Below are 17605 nucleotides of genomic sequence, written 5' to 3'. Positions count from 1 at the left end.
TCACTGTTGAAACAACGCTTAAAGGATGCATTGTAGTAAGAATACTTGTGTTAACGGGTAACAAGACTAAAAGGATGAAATATACACAATAACATGGACAATGACACCTGTGCCTTCTGTCAGTTTGTTGTCAATTCAATGCTTGTCTTCTTTCTATTCCTTAAGGATATTATCTTCAAGTATTGCTCATCCTTGTTAGACAGCTTTTTGGGTCTTCCAGTCCTGGGTTTGTCAATTACAGATTATGTTTCTCTGTACTTGTAGATTATGCTTTGGATACCACACCTTGAAAATCGAGTGATGCAAGCTCTTTCACTCAATGTTTTTTCTGCTTTATGCAAGTCAATGTTGTTATAATGGTAGAAAACACTAGTGGAGGCTATGAGTTTTAATTGTTGATATTCATAATGCATCAGAGTAGAAAAATGCAACGTGTCTAAGACTTTTGAACAGCAGTGTGTGTGTATATATATATATATATATATATATATATATATATATATATATATATATATATATATATATATACTATATATATATATATATATACACACATATATATATATATATATATATATATATATATATATATATATATATATATATATATATATATATATGTGTGTATATATATATGTGTATATATATATATATATATATATATATATATATATATATATATATATATATATATATATATATATATATATATATATATATTATATATATATATGTGTGTATATAATGTGTGTGTGTGCGCACACTGAACTTATCACTATTATAACACATTTATTTTCGGGGAAAAAAATATATAAATGATAGACATTGGCAGTGTGTTTGGTTTCTTTTTAATAACTTGGTCATACATCCTTGACCATAACACGCTTGAGTGATTATGGCTGAAGCATATGCACTTAATCACCTAAATAGAGAGACAGTTGATTGGACACTGGACTCATTTCAGCTGTTGAATTGCAAGCTTGAATAAAAGCCATAAAGAAAATCACAGAAAAAAACAATATTCCATGTCTGTCAAGAAAGCAGCGCCTTTGTGCAATCGGCATGTTGGAGGCTGGACTAGGGCAGCGTACTGTGGCTCGCCGTCTTGGGTGCTCACAGCCAGCAAATTTAAACCTGGTGAGACGGTATAACCAGACACTCACTACCAATGACAGGCCACAAACTGGGAGACCAAGAGTCACAACACCTGCCCAAGGTCGATAGATTATTTTTCAACATCTTCATGATGTCAGCTGTTAATCGGCACAATAAAAAGTCACTGCACCTACTCTAAAACAAGAATTTGTCATTTTTCGGAGTGTGTGTGTATGGATCTCTAGGAATGTGGTGCATCCCAGCACTGTCTGTTGTGAATTTTTTAAAAGGAAAGTGAAAAATAAAACATTTTAAATTGACGAGCAACATATTGAGTTGACGCCAAATCTGCAGCCTGTGAAATTTTATGGCACAGAGATTGTCAATTATTGATATACACACTCAAATCTGGTTAAGTGTTGACTTGCCAAAGAACTTGGATGTAGGATCCTTTAGTTTTGCAAAGTGAATATGTTGCTGACAGTGCCTAATGGAAAACCACCCTGTACCCAAACCAGAAAAAAGAATGCAGGATCCTGAATTGTACTGGTAACCCGTAATGCAAATGTAATCAAGTTAGTGTGCTGCAATATTGTTATGCAACATGTGTAGTTAAAGCTTGACTGCCTATACAGGTATGTCCTTCAACTGTAGTTTTACTGTAGTTGTACATTTTGAAGCTCCAGACAAGGTATTAAACATAATGTTTGTATGGACTGCTTCAACACTGCTCTCATACTTCAAACATACAGCATTGTTGCTTCTTCAGATTTACCATTAAATAAGCTATATCGAGCATGAGATTTTATAGGGGGAGTGCTTACAGGGGTTTGTATTATCCCACAAGTACCGAGTGTGCTTGAATTTTTATGGGATGTTTAATAACGCTCCTAATAAGCAAATGTGTAAACAGTTTGGCAGTAAGACACGGTGAATAAATCCTGTACATGATTTACAAGTCTTCCTTCCTGTGGCTCTTCTGATTTCTATAAAGCCATTTTTAATTCACTGTTGTATTTAATAAAACCTGACCTAATATATCCTGTCCTGAGAAGAGTGGTTGCTGTGAATGTACCTATGGGGAAGAGGGGTGTAACGATTAATAGTGTATCAACAAAATAATCCATCATTTTAAGTAATCACTTGATCGTATTAAGCATCATACAAGCAGGACTACTTGTGTAAATTGACCTGTAGCAGGCAACATTGGCTTTTCCAGTCCATTCAGTGCAACACTTTGTTGTAACCAGTTCCTGTATTATTCAATTGACCATGCTGCAGAGTTCAGTATTAAGGCACAGCAATGGAATACTGATAGCCAAGTTTGTTACCCCTGACCTACATGGAAGTTTAAAATTGGTGTCTCTTCAGTCAAGGACAGGTCTCAATCTGTGTCTGTCTATCATCAAGTTAAGACCGTGTAATTAAGCAATATCATTAATGAAAAATAATTTTCATATTTCCCAGAGAGAGAGTTAGTACATGGTTAAAGTGCATGCAGTATTCTTAGAGAACTGCTTTATTAGACAACGCTACTGTTTTTGTTTTCCGTTTTAATGTTTCCGTGGTGATGTGAATGTTTTTGTAAACTTGCACTACCTGTTCCTGCGTACTAGAAGCAAAATCTGTAGGGCCTGGCTTTAACGCACAAAATGACATTCTCTGTGTGTAAACACGAAGCTAAGTGTCTAAAACTACACCTGGTGGTTCCTTTCTGTTCTTACAGTAGAATGATTGTGAGCATTGGGTATGTAGACAGTTGAGTTTTTACGGTTTTAGTTGTATGTACTACAGGGATGGAAAGAACACTCCCATTTCATAGCAGTTTGACCTAGTCCTTGTTTCCCTACAAGTTTAATAAGATGCACCTGACCTTGGTATCTATACACTGTGGCTAATGAAGCTTGTAGTAAAACCTGTACTGTACCTATCATGTAAAGAGAGGGTTTTTTTTTTAATTATTATTTTGGTGCTGACTGAAAATGGCTTAAGAAAGGGAAATTGGGCCACCTAGAAGGAATGGGATATAAATAATAATGTGCCATTGGGTCCTGCTCTCTAGTCTGCTATTGTATTAATTTAAATTCTCCACAATACAAAGTAAATTAAGGTCAGTTGAAGTGGAATGTAATATCTGGTATCCTATGAAAAAATGCAGCCTGTCTGTTACAGTAATTGGTGCATTATGTTGGCATCAACCTGAAAAAGGGTTCTCCTACATTTGGTTTATTAAAAGCTCCCATTTCTTTACCACTGGCATTGAGGCACTTGTCCTTAGGCTTGCTTTGAGCGATAGTTCCCCTCAATTTGCCAGGCATGACTGCCGCTTGCACTATTGTTTTAGCAATCATTAACTCATGCAACGCAGTGGCGAGTGATTGCTGCAGTTTAAATTGTTTTGTTTCTCAAGTCAAACAGCCAGCAGCGCCTAACCTTCTTAGACTGCTGGTGCACTCCCACAAAAGCAGCCTTCTGTGTCTCTTTGTATCAGTCAGGCAGGTGGAACATGTCTTCAGCACCGCGCAATATATAAAGAGAAACTCACATCAAATGGGACTTCACTAACGTGTCAAACAATATAATTAATAAATAAAGGGGTTGGACAAATACCAAAATCAAGTAGTCTTTAAGATTAAGTTTTTTTTTTTTTTTTTAGACAAACAAAAGAAACCGCTAAAACAGGAGAGCTAGGTAGATATTCCAGCAGCCATAGAATGCTGACTGCACATCAATCAGCCAATAGAGCTCTTACTCATCAGCTGTGAGGTAATTTCATTAAACAAACTAGGGGGAGGAGGGGGGAATGTGTTCTGTTACATGGGATGTCTCTGGTAAAGGACTAAATAGTTATTAATAGTGTATGTGTATAAATATTGTAGCAGCATCCAGGTTTGCCATTTACTAGAAATAACAATTATGTAGGTTTAGTGTAGGAGAGGGTGTCACTAGAGTGTGGGCTGTAGGGGTGTTGCCCTTTTTCACAGGATAGTGAAAATACAGGTTGCACTTCCCTGTTGGATTTTAACAGAATATGTCACAAATCCGATGCCTTTCAACAAACTGAAATTGTATATGGAATTGTTTCAATAGTCTTCCCCAAAACATACAGTGAAATAGTAACTCTGAAATTCAAATGAAGCTCCCACAGAGGCTACAAGGCAGAAAACTTTCGGTGAACGAACACGGTCATCATGTTTAAATTGAAGGTGTCATTTACAGTTTAAAAAAAAAAAAAAAACAAACAAACAAAAAAACATAACGACACCATCGGATTCTTTTCAACTTTTTTTCATTCAGACTTTTTCAGCTGGGTGTACGCGTGCACCTGGAGTTTCTTCATAAAATGATAGAAAGAAAATAACGACGTTGTTGTTGTTGTTATTATTATTATGGTGTATTCTTTTACATTATATATGATCTAAACCGAAGTGCTTAAATATTTTTTTTGTTCAGCAGCTCAAAGGTTAGTATCGTGTAGTTTCAAAATTATCATCCACTTGTACACATGCATGATTACAATTGAGAGGATTTCCACTCTGATATTGAGTGAAGCAAGTGTCTACTGATTCTGCCAGTGGAGAGCCTTTTGTGCAGCCCAGTTGTCGACTTGTAGTTTGAATTGAACACTAGGCAGAGCAGTATACATGCTCTGGTAAACAAATAATAATCACAATACAATACTTTTTTGTTTTATTTATTAGGCATGTCTGCATTTTATTAACAGCAATAGCAGCTAGTTGAATAATGGCCGAATTGGGGTAAAACGTTAAGATATGAAAAGTATGGGTGCGCGATAATACCAATATACCGGTATGTTGCAGTATTAATCAGGCAATAGAGTAACCACTATTTGAACAACAATACCGGTATGTTTGCTTAAACTGATTCAGGGAAGCGTCTACTGGAAAATGTCAGCTGTTATCTCATGAGATAATCACTTCCAGCAAGAACTCGTAATGCGAGCAGTGCTAACACAAAAGAAAATATGGCACAGCACACGAGATTTTGAGCTGCTTAAATTCTGCAAAGCAAAGTCACATGTGTGGACTCATTTCCTAATAACAACATCTAAAAAGGATGGCTGTATATCATCAAACATTGCAGTATGTTGTTTATGCAAGGCTGAAGTAAAATATGCTGATGGTACCACCAACCTTACATACAGTAGTGTAGTCCTACATCTTAAAGTACCAGAATGCCAATTCAGATAAAGATTTGATCTAAGGCAAAGTTATACAAATACACTTTTTGTTTGTATATTGAACTTGAGGTAACATTTAATAAGTAATTAAATCATCTAGCGGCTAAATGTGGTCTTCGGTGGTTTGGTTATTTTTTGGCTGTTTTTATCATAAGAACTGTATCAGTGCAATTTTAATTTTAACATTTATTTTCAAAGACCCTTCTGACAGTTCTGGACAATGTCATTTTACACTGTATTCTGAATATCTTTTTTTTTTTTCCCCAGGACCTACTGCATTTGATCTCATCATCTTGTTTTTATTTTAAATAAATGTGTAGCACTTATTTATGCTTTTGTAATATATATTAAATCTTAAAGCAAGGTCAGTCGTTTATTCCAAACCCTGGGTCTCTGCACTGACCAATCTGTAAAGCAACTTTAAACCTGTGTTTATGGTCACAGTCATAGATGCAGTGTTTAATATAAAATTAAAATTAAGCTATTTTATAATACAAATTTAAAAATGACATTTTACAAAATTAAATAACTTTCAAACTTGCACTGTTTTTCAAATTGATAGCCCATGCACGTACTTGAGGATCTAACAAAAATTAGTTACTGGGCATTTCATGGGAGTTTAGTTTGTCATATTAGATTCTAATACTTTAATTTAATAAAAATGACAAACACAGTTTATATATGTAGATTCATTTTGGTAGCAAAAATCAACACCAGCATCATTCAGTGTTGAATTCCAATATGTATCGCAATATTGTCTTCAGTGTTGCAATATGTATCCTCAGTCCCAATACCCACCCCTAATGAAAAGTGTTGCGGCCTGTCATGTCTAGGTGCCGAAAGATAGGTGTCAGCTGTTTCTCTCTGTGTCCTCCACCTGTCAACACAGACTGAATGACAAATTACATTGTGTTTGTGGAGATGTCCAGTTGGTGCTGTAGGTTGCGTTTTGAGTCCATGGGGAATCGCGCTTTATACATGGTGACCCAATTAAATCAAGCTACTCTTCTATATACTGTAGTTCTTTTTTTTTTTTTTTTTGCTCGGTAAAATACCTGTGCAGCAAGCCAGCAAAAAAATTGGTTTAATTCTGCTGATGCCTCACACAAGTCAATAATTTAATACCTGGGAATGCTTGCAGTGGCTTCCATAATGGACCAGTTTGATTACAGCGGGGAAAAAATGGTAAATAATATATTGCAGTTTTTCTATATACCATTCTGGCAAGTGGGAAACTGAATTGCAGCAGTATTAGTAAGCTGCATTAATAATGCCTATTCTCTGTGTGTGTGTGTGTGTGTGTGTGTGTGTGTGTGTGTGTGTATATATATATATATATATATATATATATATATATATATATATATATATATATATATATATATATATAAATTGATTGGTGTAATAAGTATTAATAGTCATCTGCAGTGTCAAGTTTTTTTATTTGAGGACTGAGGGCAAAAAAGTACATGAATTAATTATTTGTACAATGTCATGCAATAAATCCATGAGTTTTTATATAGGATCACTTTAATCCCAGTCTTATCCCAATAAACTCAGTTTTTTTTATGTCTCTACCTGAAGATTGACTTTTCTTCTATTGATCAGTGTTTAGCTTAACACAGTATAATTTACTTGCTCACCGAATGCATGCAGTATTAGGCAAAGATCAAATATCAAACAATGGATTTGTTCTAATTATTTGAGGCCAGAGATATGAAGTTATTTATACCATTTCTATGTTGAAGCTCTTGCTCGTAAAAGTGCAATTAATAAAACTTCAGTAAAAATGTATACGGCCATCTATAACTATTAAACTCTCAATAAAGGTATAATTTGAAATATGAAAAGAAGCGTAATAAATTAAATGAGAAATGTTTGTACTGGAAGTCGTTTTGAGTGTCTCCATTAAAGCCATTTTACAAGGGCAAAAAAACCAACCAATTTTTAAATATAATTTTTTAAATAATCAACTTTATTTTGACAATGTTAGCTTTTTTTAAGTTCTGAGGTTTTGAGATAACTAATTAATAAATGTACATATAGATGTACACACAAACAACACAGTCACTAATGCAAACCCTAGATCATTTTAATGCTTCTAAAATAAACTGCAGATTTCCAAACTACAGAGGGTTAATTGATGGTCAGATATAGCCCATGCAAGAGGCAATTTTGATATTAAATCAGCTTCTGACAGTTTCTGTGCTAGTGAATATTAAGTGGCTATCTTTCAGAGAGAGGAGAAAGGTCAGTAGTAGGCTGCTCAGCATGGGGTCTGTCGCAGTGTCTTTCAACACCCTCTGCTGGCAGCTGCTGGATCCTCTCTAGCTATCCCTCGACACACACACACACACACACACAAAGGTAGCAATGCACACCACAGGGGTACATTTCCAAACTAGTTAGTTAATGATATTTAACTTTATTACAGGAAAAAAAATTGCTTTGCAAGTGATCCTAAAATCATAGCTTGTCTGGACTTGAACGGTACAAAAAACAAAAAGGAAGTTAGATCTATTTGCACACACTGAAGGCACTTCATTCTATAATGAAGCATCTCCTGCGACTGGTTTCTTGCATTGATTGCTCAATGAATTGTTTACCTTTCTGGGGTTATATGTGAACATTTACTCTGAGGAAATGTATCGGATGTCCTTGACCTGCTGTCTAATATGGCTACTCGGCAGTCATCTGATTTTGCTCATGGTTACAGTATCTCTGAGGTTGAATGGATTTCTTTCAAAGTTCTGTGAGTAATTACCCTTCACAGAAAGACAATGACAAACTTTGCATGAACATTTGTTACAAGAAGTAATTCTACATCTTGAATGTAGATCAGTGGTTCCCAGCCTTTTTCAGTGTAGGGTGTTTGGATTTTTACCACAGACCACTTGCCATGCATTTTTTCACAACAGCATTTTGAAACTCATTTGTAGGCTTATATGTATAAGTACATGTAGAAAGTAAAGTATTTATATAACGTACCTAACTTAATGAGATTCCTGGGCTTGAATATTCTCTACCAGGTCGACAGGGAATGTTGTCATTTTATATATTGAAAGTTGCTGAAAGCAAAATTCCTTTTGTTTTAAAAAGGTTTATTATTTTACATTCTGAATGCTTTGTAGACAAATGGTTCCATTTTGCAGGTTTAAGTTTCATTTGACAGGTATTGCACCAGAGCTTTGGTCATCCTTGGATCCAGTAAATGTAAACAGTAGTTCTGGTCCCTGGAACTTACTGCACTCCCCAAGTCGCCCACTTCAGTCGATGTGCATATAAAAAACACACTGGAATACAAAGACGAGGTGGGCGGCCAGCAATTTGGAAAATTATTGGACGGTATTTCCAAAAGTAGTGTTAAGAGAATTTCCTTTTGGCATAGTCTCGTGAGATTTTAAACCTGGCTGAATAAACCCATATACTGTAATAACATGGAGCTGAAATCAGTCATTCACAAGTCAAGCTACAAAGATAGCCCCTTTTTTTTTCACTTAAGGTTTTATTACTATATGCAGCTAACCTCTCCAAAAATGTATAATATGGAAAATATATCCCTGCCAACACTGTAGCACATTTTATATTGTTGAAAATGAAAAGTACTAAAACTATGGTTTTGTTTGTTTGTTTGTTTGTTTTAATTTAGTCATTTCAACAGCGTTTGGAATATTCAATGCAGTGCGCTACTGTTATGTGTAGCAAAGGCTGGGGTCACCCAGATCCATGTCCTTTTTTTTTTTTTTTTTTTTTTGTGTTTTTTTTTTTCCTGAGCAGTGAAAAAGCAAGTAGAATCATCACAGATTAGAAAGCGGTTTCAATTCAAGGCGATGCCTCTATATATATATAGAGGCATCACCTTGAATTGAAACCGCTTTCTAATCTGTGATGATTCTACTTGCATTAATAATAATAATATATATATATATATATATATATATATATATATATATATATATATATATATATATATATATATATATATATATAATAATATTATCTCCCCGAAGTCACTCAATATCCTTTTAGTAAAGTAGGTGCCAAAAACACTATCCACGGTTTTCTGTAATGTCATAAATTACGGGAACGAAGGTCATATTAATTTATAAACTTTCAATTGGGTCAAAGTTAAAGTGTATTTTCCTCTAGAGGAATTATCACTTTTTGACATCACTACTGTGATATTATCACTTTTTTTTCAAATGGTTCAGGATGAAAATACAGCCTTCATCCATGTATTTTATATATATATATTTGTTATTATAATATAAAGTGGTTAAAGCCCTTTGTTTTGCTTAGTTATACATATTGTAGTAGCACAACGTGCGATTGTGTAGAAATGGGTTTTTGCGGGAAGTGCTGAACCAAATTTTGGAAGTTGCTTGCGGACCACAGGTTGTGAACCACTGATGTAGCTCATGGTACTGACACCTTGCTAAGCATTAAAGGCTGTATCTTGGGAGCCAATTGCATCATGTTGATCTGACATTATCTTTGCGGATGGCACAGTTTTAATTATGTGGCACTTGCTTGAAAGTTTGTATTGAAATGTGTGTTCTCTCGCACCTCATCTATGAATTGATGTGTTTCCTGCAGTGCTATGCGGGTTCTGCTGTCTAAGCTGCCAAGGCCCTGGATAGTGGATGAGAAGAAGGATGATGGGTACACCGCCTTGCATTTAGCAGCTCTCAACAATCACGTGGAAGTGGCAGAGTTACTGGTTCACCAGGTATACAGATTCATAGGTTTGCTCAATACAGTCATTTGTACATAGCTATTGAACCCAGTTGTAACATACTGAAGTACTCTATTTATTATTTTCCTTTCTTAAACCAACTAAACGTTAGATGATATAAATGGAATGTAATTGCATCTCAGAATTAAATTTTTCCCTCCCTCATCAATGTCTTTACATTTCTCGCTAGACACATTTTATCTCCTGGCTAAGTCATCCACTTACTATCACTGATTTGGATAAACAGTGAGCTCAGGCAAATTAATCTCTAGTTTGTTTTGATAAATTGATGACCGTTTTCACTTTTTTTAAGCTAGACACACTGACAGATGCAGTGTCCAGTGGTCTCATCGGCACTGAGTTACAGTTGGATTATAGTTTTGCACAAGAAAGCAAAAATTACATCTAAGCCCTGGCTTCTTAGTTTTGTGTTATTTTTTTGCTTCCCAGTAGACCAGAGAGCCTCTCAATGAATTTCAATGTGGAAGTGGTATGCCATTGTATATAAATGTTTAATCATGCAGGTTTGAGTCTCTGTCTGCTGCTTTTAAATAAATTAGACAGGACAGTGGATCAATTGTCAGCCATTGTCTTATTAAATGGGGGTTCTAGTCAAACTATCTAAATGGCTGAGATTCTAATGTAGCCACTGTATACATCACTAAAATAGGGGACTTTTGTTTTCCAAGGTTTTCTCTTAAGATGTAAAATCCCAATGAGTTATTTAATATTTTCTAAATGTGACAATGGGAACAGCTTAATACTAAGTTAATTACTACAGTAATTAAAGGGGCCAGTTCTTCAGAAATTTGTGCAATTACAATGAAGAGTACTAGTTTCCCTGAGTCACGTGGGGAAAAAAAAAAAAAAAAAAAGTTATGTAGTGCTTAACCTGGGTTTACATAAATAAAGGTTAGAGGGGCTATAAGATGTAAACTTAAGATTTATTTACTGTATCAAGCATTCGTATATTTCTCAAGGAGAATGGAGCCAAGCTATAAAACATTGCTGTAGAGAAACAGCAGTAATTGGGTTTAAATGAAGATTGTTTTGTTTTGCGTTTAGGGCAGCGCCAGCCTGGACATCCAGAATGCTAACCAGCAAACTGCTTTGCACCTGGCAGTGGAACGGCAACATACCCAGATTGTCAGAGTAAGTAATTCCCTCCTAATTGAAGATACCATCACGCATATATATTTATCTCTGTGATCAGAAATCAGAAGTTCATTTTAAAATCTTGGTTCTACAGCCAAATTAGTCTTCGATTAAGCCGAGACGGCGCCAATGAAAATGTTATCTTTAAAAAAACAAAAAAATGTTTGAGGTTACTGAAACACCTCCATCTTGTGGATTTTAGTTGAACAGCTCTTTGGTTAAATAAACCTCACCATTTCTGCTGTCTCATATTGCTGGTAAGAAAGGAATATTTTTTAAACTTTGCTAGTTTAGATTGATGTAATTTAATGAATTACCTCATTAAGAATATTATTCAAACAATGTGAATTTTTAATAAGGTTGAATTGTACAGTGTTCTTCTTCTTGACCATGTATATGGTGAACATTTATATAAAATTGTAGTGTGTAATCCTTTCTGAAACACAGGTCACCAGAGCATCTTGTCCTTTTTCTTGAGCAACAGCATTATTTTGCCATGTGCCATGGAAAACCACCCCAGGCTATAGCTTTATCGGCTCCATAGACTTTGATTTAATTAAGACCTGATGTTCTTGTTTTGGGGTTGGACTGTTAGAGAGCAAACAGCATGCAGGTAGATGGAGAAGTCTACTTCACAGGTACTGTTTCTATGGTCCTCCCTTGGCTGAAACGCTTAGTATACCAGGAATTATTATTATTTTTTTTTATATGTGTATTTGTTTTTCTAAGACTATTCTATAAACAGTAGAAATAAAATTATACACTTGAATACCTTAGTCATTAATATACAGAAATTGCAATAGCTTAACGCTGTGCTGGGATCCACAGTTAAGAGACTGCTATTTTTTTAAAATCTTTATTATAATGAGAATGCTAGGGCAATATGGTCCAAATGGGAACCATTACCACACTGCCTTATAATTGGCACTGCAGTATTAAGGGCCACCTTACAACGGAGAGTAATTCAAAATATCAGCTAGTCCAGTCACATTGGTGCATGATAGTGTCAGTGCTGCATTCTCTGTGAATCCTATGGTATGTATTGGTTCATGTGGCTTTAGAATTCACTATGTAAATAAAACATGCACTTCCCTTGCTAGGACAGGAGCACTGTGAAAGTGATGAAGTGTAAGTTTTTTCTGTGTCCAGCTAGAGTTCAGTTCCTAATCCAGTGCTGCATTGCCTCTAGCTGCTGGTCCGTGCAGAAGCGAAGCTGGATATCCAGGATAAAGATGGAGACACTCCTCTCCACGAGGCTCTTAGACACCACACCCTCTCCCAGCTCCGCCAGCTCCAGGATATGCAGGACGTCGGCAAAGAGGATAGCCCTTGGGAGCCATCGAAAAACACTGTAAGTGCAGCGTGTGCCCTTCTTTTTTTGTTTTTTTGTTTTTATTTAATCAGTGCCCTATTCCCATTTGTATATTTTCACTAATGCTGACACAAGAATTATTTTAGTCGTATCACACTTCACATTTTTACATGTATTTGGAGAACCGCTCATTCAATTGTCATGAAACTTGACATTCACATTATTTTGTTTTGTTAATGAGTATCACATTCTTGAGAATAAAGGGTGATGTGTATCTGTCTGTACATATGCTTGGTATACATTGCATATATCTGTCATATTGTTTGCATGTAGTGTATATGCTAGATAATTAGCGCCCAGTCTTGACTGTCTGCCATTATTCATATTAGCATCTAGCACCATTAGTTTTTTCAATATTTTAAAATATTATTGACCTATATTTTGTTTAGTTTCTATCTGTAAGTATTTTGCCATGGTGAATCAAGCCCGCAAGCAACCTTGTCTTCTGAGGTATGTGAAAACAAGCAAACTGTTTTTGTTGTTTTGTGACAGTGACAAAAATAGTTTTCTATTTAATTCTCTCAGATATTCCTCCAGTCTCCAGTTTGTTTGCAGCTGACAGACAAGCTTACTGCTGTGTCCTTAATTGTACTATTGTGACAGATTTCTTTTTTAATTTAACCATGTCATGTAATACCTCCTTTATTTAAAATGCATAAAACCTTGAAAGTATGTTAAAAGCATCGGGGGGGATCTATTTAAATAATCGACTTATCGGAACGAGAACAATGAGCAAGTCACCGCTCAGCTTCAGTCAGGCAGTCTCTCCTGCAACCTGTGTTAGATTGACTAAAACATTTTTAGTCCTATAACCATTGTTAAAATGTTACAGGGCTGCATTTTGACGAATAAGTTATAATGCAGTACATATTCATTTAATCGGGACATGCTTGTTATACTACATAAATACATGACTTTCAGTGCTTTTAAAAACAAAACAGCGAGTTTAGCTAGAATCCCACACTGCAGCTATGTAAAATGTAACTACATACAATAAAGTATAAAGTACATTGCTCTGTTGTGTCTTTTCAAGCGATTTTGAGAGAAAAAAATAAGAATAATTAAAGCTGATTGCATGTGGTCAGTATAAACTACTGTCATCAGCCAACAGCTACAATAAAGCTGCAATTATGAGGTTTACTAATATTGTAATAAACATGTACAACAGAGCAGTTTCCTGATTTTAAAACATAAACATGTTAATAGTAAGATATTTACTTTTTTGGGGGGGTTATATATACACATAACCCAAGTGGGCCAATTTGATCCTACTCTGAAATAGACGCTCTTATCCAAATAATTGCCCAGGTAAAGAGAATATAAGTGCATGGGCGCTATTTCGAGCAAGTACAGTATCCAGAGAACTGCTTATTCAATTCGAATTACAATCTTTTTTCTGTAATGTTCCGTACATACTGTTGACATCAACTTTTTTAATTCTCTAATTTTGATATGTGGTACTGACATGCTTGTTTTAAATGGTCTTATTACAATGTATTAAAAAAACAAAACTAAGACAAAACAATGATCTGCCACCTGTTTGGAATTAGGGTTGCAGTCCATCTTGCAGTTTTGTCTCCCACCTTAGAAAACATAACTCTGTCCAAAAACCTTGGAATGAGATGAGATACAAGTAAGTAATTTGATCAGGAAGCTTTGCTGATGTTGGAAAAGCAAAGCTTAAGCGTTTTCCTCTGAGTTTATTACTTTGTATGTCTGTCTTTTCTGAGTTTGTATTTTGTGTGTCGCCAAGATTGTCCAATATTGATTAGATTTTTTTTTTTTTTTTTTTTTTGCTGAAATTATTTCTAGTACTCATATTGTTTGAGTGTTGAGTGATAAATCAAGCCTATAGACAGTTGAAGTCCAGACCAAAAAGTATTGCAAAATAATACTAACCAGACTCTGGAGCTGGGCCCCTATATCACATCAATTTATATACAGATACAGTGAAAAGAAAATATATTTAACATAAAATAGGAACTGGCTTAATCTGAAGCTATTTTTGTTTTCTTTGGTCTTCCAGTTAATAATGGGCCTGGGAACTCAAGGTGCTGAGAAAAAGAGTGCTGCATCGATTGCCTGTTTCCTCGCAGCCAATGGAGCAGATCTGACTATCAGAAACAAGAAGGGGCAGTCTCCACTGGATCTCTGCCCTGATCCCAGCCTCTGCAAGGCACTGGCAAAATGTCATAAAGAAAAATCAAGGTTGGTGGTTAATACCTATTAGAGTTCATAAAAACAGGAGACCTTGGTCCACCTGTTTTACAGTGGGCAATATTTAATTAATTAAATATAAAATAATAATAGTACAGTAGTCCGTCTCGTATCCGACTGTGATGGGACCAGAGTGAGTAAGGGCGGATTTGTAAAACGTCAGATAAATTAATCTTGTGTTAAATACCTCTACACACAGCTGTAACAATTATTATATTCACACAGTTATTGTTTTGAGATTCAGCATTTGTAAGGGAGCTCCCCTAAACCCCTTGTTTAGAAAGATACAGGGTATTAATGGTTGTGACAGAGTAGCTGTCTGGTGTGTGGGTGCGTGCATTCGCTGCTGAGTGGCAGGCAGGAGATCGAGACGGAGGTTGCAGTTGATGTGCTGTGCAGGTGAACAGGATTTATTTGCATATCAACACACTGAACAGCTGACGTGACACTACCAGCAGTATATACAAAACAGTGAACAAAATCTTTGGTGGGATCTACAATCTCTGAGCTATTCTTCTCTGTTCAATAATAAACAAACTCCGGCTACTCTCACCCGGCTTTCAGGGGTTTGGACTTGCTTACCCTTCGGTATCCAACCCTGCTTCTGGTACTCACTCCACTCCACTCACTCACTTCAGCTTTTTTAGTCCAATTGAATTTGGTTTTGCAGCAGCCCTGAGGTGAATAAATGGAACCTATTTATACCTGGCGCCCCACTGGATCACAGTGCTGATAATAGATTCCACACCTGGTAATCACACACAACAGGCAGGCTCTCCCAGGAGTGTCAGGTACTTCATTAATTAATTACAATATGCACTTACATTAGTGTCGGTTAATTTCACTGTAGCAAAATGCATAGGGTTATGGAAAAACATGACAGATTACTGTACCTGTATTTTTAAAGATTTCAGCAGAAAATTTAAATTCGTTGTACTCCTTGCAGAAGAGGTCCTGAAAAGATGTTGACCTGTTTTTTTCCTTCTGGATTATGCTGAACACTGCCCACCATTGTGTTCAAATTATATTTAATATTTTATTGCAACTGAAAGGCTTTCAACTCCGGTGTCTGTTGTATTGTTCAGGGCATCGTTTATGCAGAAAAACTGATATGTAGCAATACAAATTCATATATTTTTTCATGCACTAAGGTACATTTTTATAGGATCAGTTGAGTTATTAATTTCATTGTTCAGTGCTTATTTTTAGCTATTTTTCTGTAAATCTGGGTTTTTGCTTTTTTATATACTGTGTGAAATTACTGTTTCCGGTAAACTTTCCAAAATGCTTCAGCTTTTTTTTTTTCTGTCAAAATATGTATAGTAACTTGATAGTACTTGCACTCTTAAGTTGTACCTTCTTTCCTTTGCTGTCTTCCACAACAAAATCTTATGGTCACAAGCACATCTTATGGGGTTTTTGTGTTTAGGCATTTTTTTACATTTTCTCACAATTTGCAATTCTGTTTTCACAAATCTCACAAGCTGAGTCTCCAATAGAAATGTAGGAATTTGCTGCCACTCAGTAGTTGGTTTTATTTATTTATTTTTTGTACTAGATTATTTTATTTTATTTATTTAAGTGGGAAAGGGGTGAAGTCAATATGAATTGAGTAACCATTTTCAGTGTTTTTCCAGTGTTTATTGGCCACACAGAGATTTCATTATTTTTTATTTTTTTTTGTATATGGGGTGTTTTATTAATTTTCATTGGTTAAAACCAAAAATTAGAAGCCCTACTGGTGTATCAGATAAACTAGCTTTCAAGACCACAAAGAACTCTTCTTTTACATGACAAAGAAAGTTCAGGCTTAGAAAAATAAATAAATAAATAAATATGTCCAGCTGATCCTATTAAAAGGTATAATCAGAAAAAACCTTGAACTTCTTGTAACGGAGCCAGCACTGCTGATGCTGTTCTTAATGCCTTAAGAAAAATCCTTCTCTTAGGTACAGCTGTTGGTCTGTTTATTTCAACTGCTTGTGCTGAAGGAGTTTTATGTCTCTGTTATTTACACAGCAGCCTCAACCCTCACTGGAACCATCCTTGGGTGGTTACTTAGTTCTAGTGCCTACCCAGACAAAACAATCCAAGTGCACATGATCTCAAAAAAGCACACAATCTTGCAACAACAGAATAACTTGACAAATATGTTTTGCCAAATTATATTTTCTTTTTAGTTTGACAAGATATTATGTGGTATTATTATTGTTGTTATTGTTTTTCATTATTATTACGGTACTAGAAAGAAGTAACAAATATGCTCTTATTAAATGTTTATGTATGAAAGAAAGCAGTTACCTTTAGACGTGTCCTAGGAATCCACTTTTTTCATATTCCAATACTGTACATAAAATAAATGCTTGTTAGTCCAGACTGGATGTGGGATGAGAAACTAAGGAATTGTTAGTCTTCTATATATATATATATATATATATATATATTATATATATTATAGATATATAAGGATATATATATATATATATATATATATATATATATATATTATTGAAGTGATGTTATTGCTTCACTCGAAAATCAAAAGGTTATTTTGTTTCATTACTAAGCGTACATATGGGGAAATTTATAACTGTCTTGCAAACCATGAATCCAAAACACAGATCAAAGCACATGTCGTCGTATGCTGGTAACAGCAGTGTTGGGATATGTAATTTTATAGAGCCTTGCTGGCTGTGATAATAATGAAACTGTGGACTACAATCCTAAGGACATGCAATGATGAAAAATATATACCAAGAAAACCTCTTTTTTCAGGTCGGTTTATATTATTAATTGAAATTCAGTTCATGCTGTTGTGAAATAGTTGGGT

General features: G+C 35.2%; 1 protein-coding gene across 5 annotated transcripts in view; it reads left to right on the top strand.

Moving 5' to 3' along the window:
• LOC121313512 (E3 ubiquitin-protein ligase MIB1) overlaps positions 1–17605 on the top strand; it is a 95067-nt gene that overhangs the window by 66988 nt on the left and 10474 nt on the right. For all 5 annotated transcript variants that reach the window (XM_041246157.1, XM_041246154.1, XM_041246156.1 and 2 more), the window contains 4 exons: positions 9893–10025; positions 11097–11183; positions 12376–12537; positions 14585–14766. In XM_041246157.1, coding sequence (XP_041102091.1) covers positions 9893–10025; positions 11097–11183; positions 12376–12537; positions 14585–14766 — 564 coding nt within the window. The remainder of the gene's footprint in view (positions 1–9892; positions 10026–11096; positions 11184–12375; positions 12538–14584; positions 14767–17605) is intronic.

The sequence above is a fragment of the Polyodon spathula genome, chromosome 3 (assembly GCF_017654505.1).
Source record: "Polyodon spathula isolate WHYD16114869_AA chromosome 3, ASM1765450v1, whole genome shotgun sequence".
Classification (NCBI taxonomy): Eukaryota; Metazoa; Chordata; class Actinopteri; order Acipenseriformes; family Polyodontidae; genus Polyodon; species Polyodon spathula.
This window is presented reverse-complemented; position numbering and strand designations above follow the sequence as displayed.